Below are 12,687 nucleotides of genomic sequence, written 5' to 3' on the forward strand. Positions count from 1 at the left end.
GAGCAATTAGAAAAGTGAATTCTTTTGAAGATTTGAAGAAAGTATTCTTTCTGTGTTGTCACTTTGTTCTCTAGTAAAACTTTATTCTCAGTTTTCTGACTCTGCATTGTTTACATTTTTGAGAGTTTTTTCAAATCACCTACAATCTGTAAAGAATGTATATATTCTTTTCAGCATCTCAGTTTGAAAAGACATGCAGTTAAACTTGACCTTTTGATAATCGCTCTTATAGGTCATTGTCTGTTCTAACAGCAAGTTGTAAACATGTGCTTCATAAATACTGTGGCTCTCAGTCATCATTTTGTCCTATGGTATTTATTGAATGTTCACATACTAATTATGCACAGGTATTTTTTTCTATAAATTCTTTGACTGTGCTGTAATTCATTCTTAAGCTTTAACTTGAAGATATCATAATTGCCAGCATTTAATGTTTAGCAATAAAAGAATAAATGTGTACCAGCATTTTATGTTTATCATCATGTATGTGTTGTCTTTTTTAAAAACTTTATGCTCTTTTCTATCAGAATTGTTCCCATTACATACAGTAAAATCTTAGTTGTCTTTAAATTCTTGATTCTAAAAGCAGCCTTCAGTTTTCATTCATATAATCTGTATACGAAAAGTTGTTTCAGGCCTTGAAAAGAAGTCTTTTAAATTAGGTACCTGTGCTCTCACTACTGTTTCAGAAATTGCCGGCTTATGGATGAAGAAAGGACTATCGTGTTTCTTTTCATTAGTGTCTGACAGAAGTCTTCTGTAAGTCAGTCCATGTTTTTAGGAATTCTTGAAAGAGAGTGTTTTAGCTATAACATTTGGTTCTTCTTGACCTTTTGCCCTTAGCACTTCCTCCCTTGTGCCCAGCCACAACTCCCCTCTCATCTCCCATACTCTTCCTCTCTGTCTCTCTCTCTAAAAGCCAGATAAAATAGGCTGGGAATTGAGCCCAACTTTTGATTGGTTAGCCTCATTCTACTCCTTCTTGCCCCTGATCCCATTATGTTACAATTATGAACCACAAGACTAGATGACTGATTATCTAAACCACCTTTTTATTTTTTTATTATTATTTTTTTGCACCTGTACTATGGAAATAAGCCACCTTTTTAAAACAGCTTTACTAAGATATTAAATAACATAAAGTTCACCCTTTATGTGTAAACTTTAAAGTGTGCAATTCAGTGTAAACCACTTTTCTTTTAATGTCTGATCAAACAACAGTACGCATATGCTTCAGTATAATCTAACCTTTTAAGTAAATGCACATATGATAAAAAGTTGGGAGGGAAAAAAATGTGTTTCAGTTATTTCAAAATTATGTTAACCAGCAATGTAATAGAGTTGAATAACAGATTTGTTTTTCAGGCAAAACATGTGGATATACTTTCTTTGAGACAATTAGCCTTTTTAATCAGTGCATTTGTAAGCTACTCTTGCTGTTTAGGGCATACTAATTTGAATAATCCATTGTATATTTTATCAGACCATAGCATATGAATTCAATGAAAGGAAAGCCTCTGTTTCAGAACTCAATGCTACAATAGATTGTACTCAGGGTAGAGGTAGAAAAAAATGGCTAGAGGAAGTTATAATTCTAATTACCAAGCAGGTTATATTGTATAATTTTCCATTAAAGAGAGAAAAAAATACCTTTATTTCTTAGTTTTATTTAGCTAAGGATTGATGCGTAGTCAATAATTGTCCCTTCTTATTAACTGAATGCTTCTCAAACTTTTCTACTGACGTGCTCCTGACACTGTAGAGGAGCGAAAACCCAAAAGGATCTAAGAGTAGAACCCTATAATTGGCTCTCCGTGGTATAGAATTGAAGTCTGACTTTGTCTTAAATTCATGTGGAGTTTGCATTCCATTAATCTAATCAGGCACCATAAAGCCAGTTCTCTTAAAGACATGAAACTCTAAACTATAAAAGAATTTAAGAATATAAAGATTTCTTCATTTCTAAAATACATTGGTAGAAACTAGTTTATAACAGCTGGTCTGTATACTGTTGATAGTCCATGGGTCGTGTTTTTGTCCATTCATAATAAAATAAGAAAAAGATTATGTATATTATATTTAATTACAAAGTAAAGATAATGTATGTGTGATATTATAAGGCTGCCTTTATCAAAGAGCTCCCCTTTATTTGGAGTGTGGAAACACATACTTAATTTCTCTTAGCACTGCCAGCTTGCCCTCCAAAATGGCTTTTTATAACTGACACTCTTATCAGCAAGGCATGAGGGTTCCATGTTTCTTCACACCCTTACCACCACCTGAATTATCTGACTTCCATGTTCTGACAAATCTGTTGAGTTTTAAATGACATTTCATTTTAATTTGCTTTCTCAGATTATTAATAAAGTTGTACATCTGTATACTCATTTAGCCCTTTGGATTTTTCATTCTGCCAATTGCTTATTGATAGCCTTTGCCCAGTTTTCTGTTGTGTCCTAACTTTTTCCTATTGATCCATAGGAATATATAAGGAATTTCTTATATATTCTAGATTAGAGGTCGACAGATTATGGCCTGCAGGTCAAATCTTACTCACTAATGATTTTTGTAAATAGTGTTCTTGTGTTTTGTTGGAATACATTCATTCATTTATGTATTGTCTATGGCTGCTTTCATGCTACCATGGCTAAGTTGAGCAGTTGTGACAGATACCGCATAGCCACAAGCCAAAAATATTTTATTTTATGAATATACAGAACAGCCCACTTTCCAGATACCTATCTGTTCACAGAACAACCGAAGTTCTAGATATCAATCTCTTGTCCATTTTAGATGTTGCAAATAATTTTTTTGTTACCCATAAATTTTATTTATGAGGTCTTTTGTTGAACAAGTATGTTCCATTTAGTTTAGTTAACAAGGATCCATTAATTTCTTGATTTATTGTTTGTGTTTTGTGAGTCTTTTTTTTTTTTTTTTTTTTTGAGACAGAGTCTCACTTTGTTGCCCAGGCTAGAGTGAGTGCCGTGGTGTCAGCCTGGCTCACAGCAACCTCAAACTCCTGGGCTCAGCAATCCTACTGCCTCAGCCTCCCGAGTAGCTGGGACTACAGGCATGCGCCACCATGCCTGGCTAATTTTTTGCATATATATATATTTTTAGCCGGCCAATTAATTTCTTTCTATTTTTGGTAGAGACGGCGTCTCGCTCAGGCTGGTTTCGAACTCCTGACCTTGAGCAATCCACCCCGTCTCGGCCTCCCAAAGTGCTAGGATTACAGGCGTGAGCCACCGCGCCCGGCCTTGTTTTGTGAGTCTTATTGAAAAAGTCCTGTCCTGTCCCAAGGTCACAATAATATTCTCTTATATTTTCTTCCGTTTGCTTTAGAGTTGTACTTTCATGATGAGGTCTTTAATTTCTAGAATATATGAGGTAGGGAATCCAGGTTTATTTTTTATATGAACTGAACTATCCTTAAAATATACATAGCCAACACATGCCTGTAAATCCCAGATACTCTGGAGGCTGAGGTGGGAGGATCACTTGAGCCCAGGAGTTCTAATCCATCCTGGCCAACATAGCGAGACCATATCTTCTAAAAAAATATATATATAGACATAGAATAATATTTTCCTTTATAAGACTTTTAAATAAAACAGCTTATATAAAGTTTTTAATATGGTGCCTGGCATATTCAAGTTAGTATTATGAACTAAGATTACTTATTTTCAGAATGCAGAATAATTATGACATAATTTGCCCTGATATCTCAGTCCCTACTGGTATTAGATCTTGCTTCCTTTTCATATGCCTTCTAGACTTCCAGTGCCTTCAGGGCTGATTCTGGTTGCCCAAAGTATCTCCCAGGACTTGGCCCTTGTAAACATCTCCTCCCCCAATCAAAATGAACCAAAAAATGAACCTTAAAATATTTAAGCTATTAGCTAAGGATTTTGCTTGCCAAAACTAATCAAAATAACCTGTATTCATGGATGTCTTCATTGATGGTAACATAAGCCAACATTTAAATCTGGTCTTATGAAAACAGTATCTTAACTCAGAAGGAGGCCCTATGACAAACTGGTATAGGAGAGAATTTGGGACAGAATGGTCTTTGAGGCCACCAAATCAGACAATAGAAAGCTATCTATTCTGTGCACGATCTGGGACGTTCTGTTTCAAAATAAGCTCTTTTTTACACGTTCATTTTAATTTGCATTTTTTCTTGTTAGAAAAGAGGCTAAACTTTCTTTTTTTAAATGTGTATTCTTTGGTAGATTGTTTATCCACATCCTTTGCCCATATTTCCCTGCAGTGGTTGTCACCTTCTTATTGCTATCCATCATTCAGGGCTCACATTTTTACGAAGAGTTTATAAACATATTTGACCATACCTTAGTTTCTGTTACAGGTTCCTGACTGTCATACTTTATTCCTAGCATTCTTTTCTTACCTTTCAATCACTTTGTTTCCATCTCTGTTTTTTGTTTGTTTGTTTGTTTGCTTGTTTGGGGTTTTTTTGGTTTTTTAGATAGAGCCTCCCTCTGTTGCCCGGGCTAGAGTGCCCTGGCATCAGCCTAGCTCACAGCAACCTCCAACTCCTGGGCTCAAGCAATCCTTCTGTCTCAGCCTCCCAAGTAGCTGGGACTACAGGCATGTGCCACCATGCCCGGCTAATTTTTTCTATATATTTTTAGTTAGCCAATTAATTTATTTCTATTTATAGTAGAGACGGGGTCTTGCTCTTGCTCAGGCTGGTTTCAAACTCCTGACCTTGAGAGCAATCCACCCGCCTCGGCCTCCCAGAGTGCTAGGATTACAGGCATGAGCCACCATGCCTGGCCTGTTTCCATCTCTTAATGGCTTCTAATTTTTTTTCTAGGCTTTAGGTATCACCAGAAATCCACAATGGAAGGTAGCACTTTGCAGTTTATAGAATGTTCACTTTTCCAGTTTAGGGCACCCCCTTTCTATCATAGAACTACCTAGGAAAAAGAGGTTAGTAATCAGGAGTTTGCTTAGAGAATATAGAATTGGAACAGAGGAAGATAAGTAATGTAATTTTTTTGGCCTTTATAGAAAAATAATTTCTTTCCTACCAGAATAGAAATACATGCTCATTATAGAAAACATGTTAATGAAAGTTAAATTGTTATTTATTGAAAAATTAGAATTATATTATGCATAAACTGGTAAGCTGCTGTTTAAACTTGACAATGTATTATAAGAATTTTTCTAGGTTATTAATATTCTAGTGTTATTTCAATGGGCATATAATATTGCAGTGTTAAATATTCCATAATTTAATCAACCATTATTATTTCCAATTTTGCAATATTATAAATAAAACAGTAATAGCCTTACAACTAAATCTTTTTGCATATCTATAATTTTTTAGATAATTCTAGAAACTCTTATAAAAATCCTAGAGGGAAGATTTCTATCTTTAAGTGTGAACACAGTTTTATATACAGTATACATATTGCCTTGTTGCATTTAAATTTTTTCTATTAAGTGTGCAAAAATGACATCTCATTTTCATTTGCATTTCTTTGGTTAGGAAAAAGGTTGAACATTTTAAAATGTGTTTATTGGACATTGTGTTATTTTTGTTTATCCACATCTTCTGCCCATTTTTCACGTGAGTGATCACTGTCTTCTTACTGCTTTTCCTCATAAGCTCAGCTGTACCATTTGTTACATGTGAATATATTAAAACTTCATTTAAGTATAATGTTTATTTTTGTTTGTATATATCATGCTCTGTCAATCTTTGCCTTGTGTTTTCCACCTTTGGTGGTATATTGTGGAAGTCTTCCCCACCCCAAGATTTTATAAATATTCACAAACATTTTTCTTATAATAATTTTACAATTTAATTTTTTCAAACATTTTAACCCACATGTAATATATTTTGATGTTAGTGCAAAGTAGACATATAACCTACCTTGTGTTTTGTTTTCTCCAAATGATTGATCAGTTGTCCAAAGGAGATGGTTAGTCTTAAAAAATATTTTATAACAGCCAAAGAGAAGCATAAATTTACATCCTTTGGAGAGAATAAATATAATGGATGAAATTATCTCTCATTTGAAAAATAATTCTTATTTACATAGGAAGCAACTATTTATCATTTCTTTTTCAGTTCAGTAATACAACAAAGTGAGTATATGCCTTATATGTTTTGATTGAATAAAGTACTTAAATCATTTTTTTCCTTTAGGTGGTTTTATTTTTTACGGAAATAGCGTTTCTCATTCCTGAATAATATAGGTTAGCAATCTGGAGATTATCCTTAACATATATTATTATCTAAATGTACTGTTTTCACCAACTTCTCAATTGAAATATTTTTTTGCTTTATAGATTTTCAAGTTTTAATTCCTCTATCTGTGAATTGTTTAATATTAGTCTTTAAAGGTTAAAAAACTCTATCTTTGGAACAAATATCCTGATTTTAAAGTATTTTATCTTCATCTGTTTTAGTTACATAATAATTAAATATGAAACACTGCATTCCTTGATTACTTGTTCAAATACATGCATTAATCTTTATTGTCATGATTTAAATAATGAAAATAAGGAAGTAATGAAGATACTATGAATTTGTATTTTAGTTTTTATAAAATTTTAAGTTTTTTCTATTCACAATAAATGATCAATTTTAAAGAAGCTGGTCTACTGTGCTCTTTTTCCCATTTAAAATACTTTTTTTTTTTTTTTTTGGTTTTATAGATTTATTTTCAAAGCGTAAAATACTTAACACAATTTAAATACAAGTCCAACAGAATTACTCTGTTAAAGTCAGCAATAATGCCAAAATGCGTTCTCATGTCCAGACACTCCCCAGTATCACCTGAATCTTCTCTCCGTGAAGCAAGAGGGTCTGATATGTTATTTATATACATCCTTCTTATCTGCAATGTAATCTACAATCTCTTGTGGACACATTAACTTTTCCGCATCTACATAAGGAATTTCAAACCCAAATTCATCTTCCATGGCCATGATAATCTCCACTTGGTCCAAACTGTCTAAACCCAGGTCTTTCATAAAATGAGAATTTACTCCTGTAATCCTAGCTCTCTGGGAGGCCGAGGCGGGAGGATCATTTGAGCTCAGGAGTTCGAAACCAACCTGAGCAAGAGCGAGACCCCGTCTCTACTATAAATAGAAAGAAATTAATTGACCAACTAAAAATATATATATAGAAAAAATGAGCCGGGCATGGTGGCGCATGCCTGTAGTCCCAGCTACTCGGGAGGCTGAGGCAGGAGGATTGCTTGAGCCCAGGAGTTTGAGGTTGCTGTGAGCTAGGCTGACGCCACGGCACTCACTCTAGCCTGGCAACAAAGTGAGACTCTGTCTCAAAAAAAAAAAAAAAAATGAGAATTTACTGAAAGCTTCTCTAGGTCAATCCTGTCATAGAGTTTCAAGACATAAAGAACACAGTCCTTGAGTCCCTCTAATGTCAAAGGGGGAACGTCACTATACTGTTGGCACAACTGTGTAACTTGACTTGGAACCTGCACGAGCACCGAGGCTGGCTGCGAAGCCCCAGGCCCTGTCCTGGTCCCCGCAGGGCACAGAGCAGTGCTGAGCGGCCAGGCCGTGGCTAACATGGGGACCCAAGGCAGCGACGCGAAGGCTGCGGGCAGGTGGTGGACACAGAAGGAAAGGACACAAGCCGCCATAGCTACGTCAACCCAAGATGCACTGCCTAAAATCCTTTTCTTCTGAGGCCACTGTAATTGGGGTTGTTTTTGTTTTGTTTTATTTTGGAGACAGAGTCTCACTTTGTTGCCCAGGCTAGAGTGAGTGCCGTGGCATCAGCCTAGCTCACAGCAACCTCAAACTCCTGGGCTCAAGTGATCCTCCTGCCTCAGCCTCCCGAGTAGCTGGGACTACAGGCATGTGCCACCATGCCCCGCTAATTTTTTCTATATATTTTTAGTTGACCAATTAATTTCTTTCTATTTTGAGTAGAGATAGGTCTCGCTCTTGCTCAGGCTGGTTTCGAACTCCTGACCTTGAACAATCCTGCCTCAGCCTCCCAGAGTGCTAGGATTACAGGCGTGAGCCACTGCACCCAGCCTGTAATTGGTTTTTAAACTTGACAAATTTTACAGTATATGACTCTTGCAAACATGTTACACTAAGAGACGCCTATTGGTTTAAAAACATTCGATTTTTCTTGCTCATCTTCATTCTTCAATCACTAGAACTGATACATACAGTCTTTCATTTAACAAATGTTTATTGCACACCTGTTACGTGCCAAGCACTGTTCTAGGCTCTTGGGATACAGCAGTGAATAAGATGATTCTTCTCTTTTGTTTTTGTAAGAAAACAATGCCATTTAATTTTAAACCAATAATATGTGCTGAGCACCACTAAATGTTGCAAGCATGGAGTGGCAAAAGATTAAGCTAAGAAGGTTAACAGTTGCCAAGTCTTAGAAAATGTTAAGGACAGTGTAGACTTTAGCCTCATTGCAAATGGGAAGTCATTGAAAATGTTAAGAAGAGAGTGGTGTAATCAGATTTGCCTTTTGGATGGATCACCTTGGCTGAAGGTAAAGCATGGATAGGAGGGAAACAAAGCTGGCAGCAAAGAAATTGATTAGGAGACTATTTTTGTAATCTTCAGCAAGAAATGATGGTGATCTAGACATAGCGGTGGCAGTAGGAATCAAAAGAGAAAAGACAAACTCAAAAGTAGAATCCACTGTATTCAATGGTTAGGTGTAGATTTGCTTCCACAAGGAATCAACAGGACAATTATTTAATAAATGGTGGCAGTGGCCGGGCGTGGTGGCTCATGCCTATAATCCTAGCACTCTGGGAGGCCGAGGTGGGCAGATTGCTCAAGGTCAGGAATTCGAAACCAGCCTGAGCAAGAGCGAGACCCTGTCTCTACTAAAAAAAAAACAAATAGAAATTAATTGGTCAACTAAAAACATATAGAAAAACTTAGCTGGGCATGGTGGCGCATGCCTGTAATCCCAGCTACTCCGGAGGCTGAGGCAGGAGGATTGCTTGAGCCCAGGAGTTTGAGGTTGCTGTGAGCTAGGCTGATGCCACGGCACTCTAGCCCGGGCAACACAGTAAGACTCTGTCTCAAAAAATAAAATAAAATAGGCCGGGCGCTGTGGCTCACGCCTGTAATCCTAGCTCTTGGGAGGCCGAGGCGGGCGGATTGCTCAAGGTCAGGAGTTCAAAACCAGCCTGAGCAAGAGCGAGACCCCGTCTCTACTATAAATAGAAAGAAATTAATTGGCCAACTGATATATATATAAAAAATTAGCCGGGCATGGTGGCGCATGCCTGTAGTCCCAGCTACCCGGGAGGCTGAGGCAGAAGGATCACTCGAGCCCAGGAGTTTGAGGTTGCTGTGAGCTAGGACGCCACGGCACTCACTCTAGCCTGGGCAACAAAGCGAGACTCTGTCTCAAAAAAAAAAATAAAATAAAATAAAATAAAATAAAATAAAATAAATGGTGGCAGTGCCATTAACAGAGCTAGGGAACACCAAACAAGGAGCAGCTCATAGCCGGGCATGGTGGCGCATGCCTGTAGTCCCAGCTACTTGGGAGGCTGAGGCAGAAGGATCACTCGAGCCCAGGAGTTTGAGGTTGCTGTGAGCTAGGACGCCACGGCACTCACTCTAGCCTGGGCAACAAAGCGAGACTCTGTCTCAAAAAAAAAAAAAAAAAAAAAAAGGAGCAGCTCAATTTGGAACTCTTCAGTTTGAATGCCTGAGAGACCTCCAAGTGAAGATGGCAAGTAGGCAGTTGGAGGTACAGGCCTGGGACTCAAGAGAAATTAGTTGGAGATATCATGTATGAGCTGATGCACCCCAATACATAATTGAGCCCTTGGAGGGAGATACAGTCTGGCAAGAATGCAGGAGAACAAAAAGGAAAGAGAAGGGGTCCCGGCATAGAGATCTCAGGAATACCAGTATTTAGTTTTTAAAAAGTGCAGAAAGAGGAGTCTATAATCATAGCACTCTGGGAGGCCGAGGTGGGAGGATCACTTGAGGTCAGGAGTTCGAAACCAGGCTCAGCAAAAGTAAGACGCCATCTCTACTAAAAATAGAAAGAAATTAGCCAGGCAACTAAAAAAGTAAAAAATTAGCCAAGCGTGGTGGTGCATGACTGTAGTCTTAACTACTTGGAAGCCTGAGGCAGAAGGATTTTTTGAGCCCAGGTTGCTGTGAGCTAGGCTGATGACACAGCACTCTAGCCCAGGTGACAGAGTGAAACCCTGTCTCAAAAAAAAAAAAAAAAAAAAAGACAGAAAGAAAGAAAAGTAAACCAAGAGAAAACTGAGAAAGGGCTTCTTCAGAAAATTAGGAAGCAAATAAGAGAATTTAGTATTAGAGAATGGGAAGAGAATGTATCAAGAAGGGAATGTCAATTAATGTGAGATGTTGCTGAGAGCGAAGTGACATAGGATGAGGACTGAAAAATATCTGTGGGCTCTAGAAGACTTTATAGGTGATTTTTTAGAGTGTCACTCTGTTGCCCGGGCTAGAGTGCTGTGGCGTCAGCCTAGTTCACAGCAACCTCAAACTCCTGGGCTCAAGCGATCCTCCTGCCTCAGCCTCCTGAGTAGCTGGGACTACAGGCATGTGCCACCATGCCCAGCTAATTTTTTCTATATATTTTTAGTTGGCCAATTAATTTCTTTCTATTCATAGTAGAGACGGGGTCTCATTCTTGCTCAGGTTGGTTTCAAACTCTTTACCTTAAGCGATCCTCCCGCCTTGGCCTCCCAGAGTGCTAGGATTACAGGCGTGAGCCACCGCACCCAGCCTATTCATAGGTGGTCTTGAGGTCAGCCCCAGTGTGGTAAGGGAAGTTGAGCCAGGTTGCAGTAGATGGAGGAGTGGGTGGGCTGTGTGTGCAGGCAGAGTGGGATTCCACGGCTGCAGGAGATTCCTCAGAATGGACATCCCATAATCTACCCGCCCTTCACTGCTTCTCCAAATGAGCAACACCTTATAATTCCCATCACAAACATTGCTCTGGTCTCCCTGCAGCCCACACGCTCTCCAGCTGGGGCCTGTCACAATCTGGACCCCTCTCCGACTTGAGGGTGGCGTCTGCTTCTGTGTTGAATTCCCTGTGGACCAAGGAGGATCCTTGTCACTTGCATCTGTGTCTCTCGCACCCAGCACAGTTCTGGGCACACCGCGGCACTCAAAGAGACTCCCTGAATGAATAAAAAGGGGCTGAGCTTGCATCAAAAATGACAAATACCTGGGATCTGTCACTGAATACTGTGGCGGTATTTGTGGTGCGTTGCCACAGATTTGAGGTCACAGGCTTAGCACGGCTAAGGCAGTTTCCCACGTCCAGGAGCTGAGGCCAAAATTAAAGGAAAAAGAAATCCAGTTTGAATAGGAAAAAAATAAAACCATCTACAGATAAACATTTCATTTTAAACCGATCCCACCACAGAAGAGTCCCGCTGTGTGCGAGACACGGCGACGACACTCCGGGCTACCACTTGGTGTCCACCATGCTCCAGAAGTCGCTGATGAACTGCTTGGACAGCTGGGTGCTGTCCAGGTGGACGGGCTGGGCGATGCTGGGGCCGTGATGGACGCCTTTGATCATCCCTGGGTCCCTCTCGTAATCCCACTCGATTTTACTAACTTGGCGATAAAGCTGAGCCACATACACGGCCGAAGGGATCGTGACTGTCATGTCTTCGTCAACTTCCCACTTCTTTCTCTCGAGACCTGCCTCCATCTCCTTGAGCTCCAGGCCGCCCTTCAGTCTCGCGTCCTCCTCTCCGGCCTTCTGAAATTCGGCTTCCAGCTGCTGCAGCTCTGCTCCCCCCCTGGTGCTCCCACTCCTTCACGTCCAGAAGATTCTGGGCCACTTCTGCTCGGCGCCATGCGTCTCCAGCAGCCGCTGCGCTACCTGCTCATGGCGCTCCCGCACTCGCCGCTACTGCGCCTGCGCAGTTGGCGCCCAGCAGGCTGAGCAGTCCCTGGCTCACCTCCTCTATGTCGCGGAAGGCCACCATGACTCCATAAGCCCCCTTGAGTCACATTGCCTTCTGAATTCCCATGCCTGTTCCTTTTCTTGCTAATCTGTCTAATCTATTTCATTTGCCGGCCTCCAAGGACATAACCTAACTGAGTAGAAGAAAACTTTTTCCTCCTTGACAGACTAAAGGGGCATGATGTTTGAAGCTTACTTTGTTTTTTTGGTTTTTTTTCGTTTTTTGAGACAGAGTCTCGCTTTGTTGCCCAGGCTAGAGTGAGTGCCATGGCGTCAGCCTAGCTCACAGCAACCTCAATCTCCTGGGCTCAAACAATCTTCCTGCCTCAGCCTCCCGAGTAGCTGGGACTACAGGCATGCGCCACCATGCCCGGCTAATTTTTTTGTATATATATATTTTTTAGTTAGCCAATTAATTTATTTCTATTTATAGTAGAGACGAGGTCGCGCTCTTGCTCAGGCTGGTTTCGAACTCCTGACCTTGAGCGATCCGCCCGCCTCAGCCTCCCAGAGTGCTGGGATTACAGGCGTGAGCCACCGCGCCCAGCCTGAAGCTTACTTTACTTTCAAACGGTTCGGAGAGAAAGAGATAATAGAGCAAATGTGGCAAAACATTAACAATTGTTGAGTCTGGGTGAAGGGTATGAGGGAGTTCTTTGTACTCTTCTTGAAAATGTTGTCTCAAATTATTTCAAAATAAAATTATT

General features: G+C 39.7%; 1 protein-coding gene across 1 annotated transcript; it reads right to left on the minus strand.

The window, feature by feature from the left end:
• Positions 1 to 11,470: 11,470 nt before the first annotated feature.
• On the minus strand, positions 11,471 to 12,002 carry SPC24 (SPC24 component of NDC80 kinetochore complex). Its single transcript, XM_075999513.1, is given in 4 exon segments — positions 11,471 to 11,812; positions 11,814 to 11,860; positions 11,863 to 11,939; positions 11,941 to 12,002. Coding segments are annotated over 4 exon segments (528 nt in total).
• Positions 12,003 to 12,687: the final 685 nt, after the last annotated feature.

The sequence above is a fragment of the Microcebus murinus genome, chromosome X (genome assembly GCF_040939455.1).
Source record: "Microcebus murinus isolate Inina chromosome X, M.murinus_Inina_mat1.0, whole genome shotgun sequence".
Lineage (NCBI taxonomy): Eukaryota > Metazoa > Chordata > Mammalia > Primates > Cheirogaleidae > Microcebus > Microcebus murinus.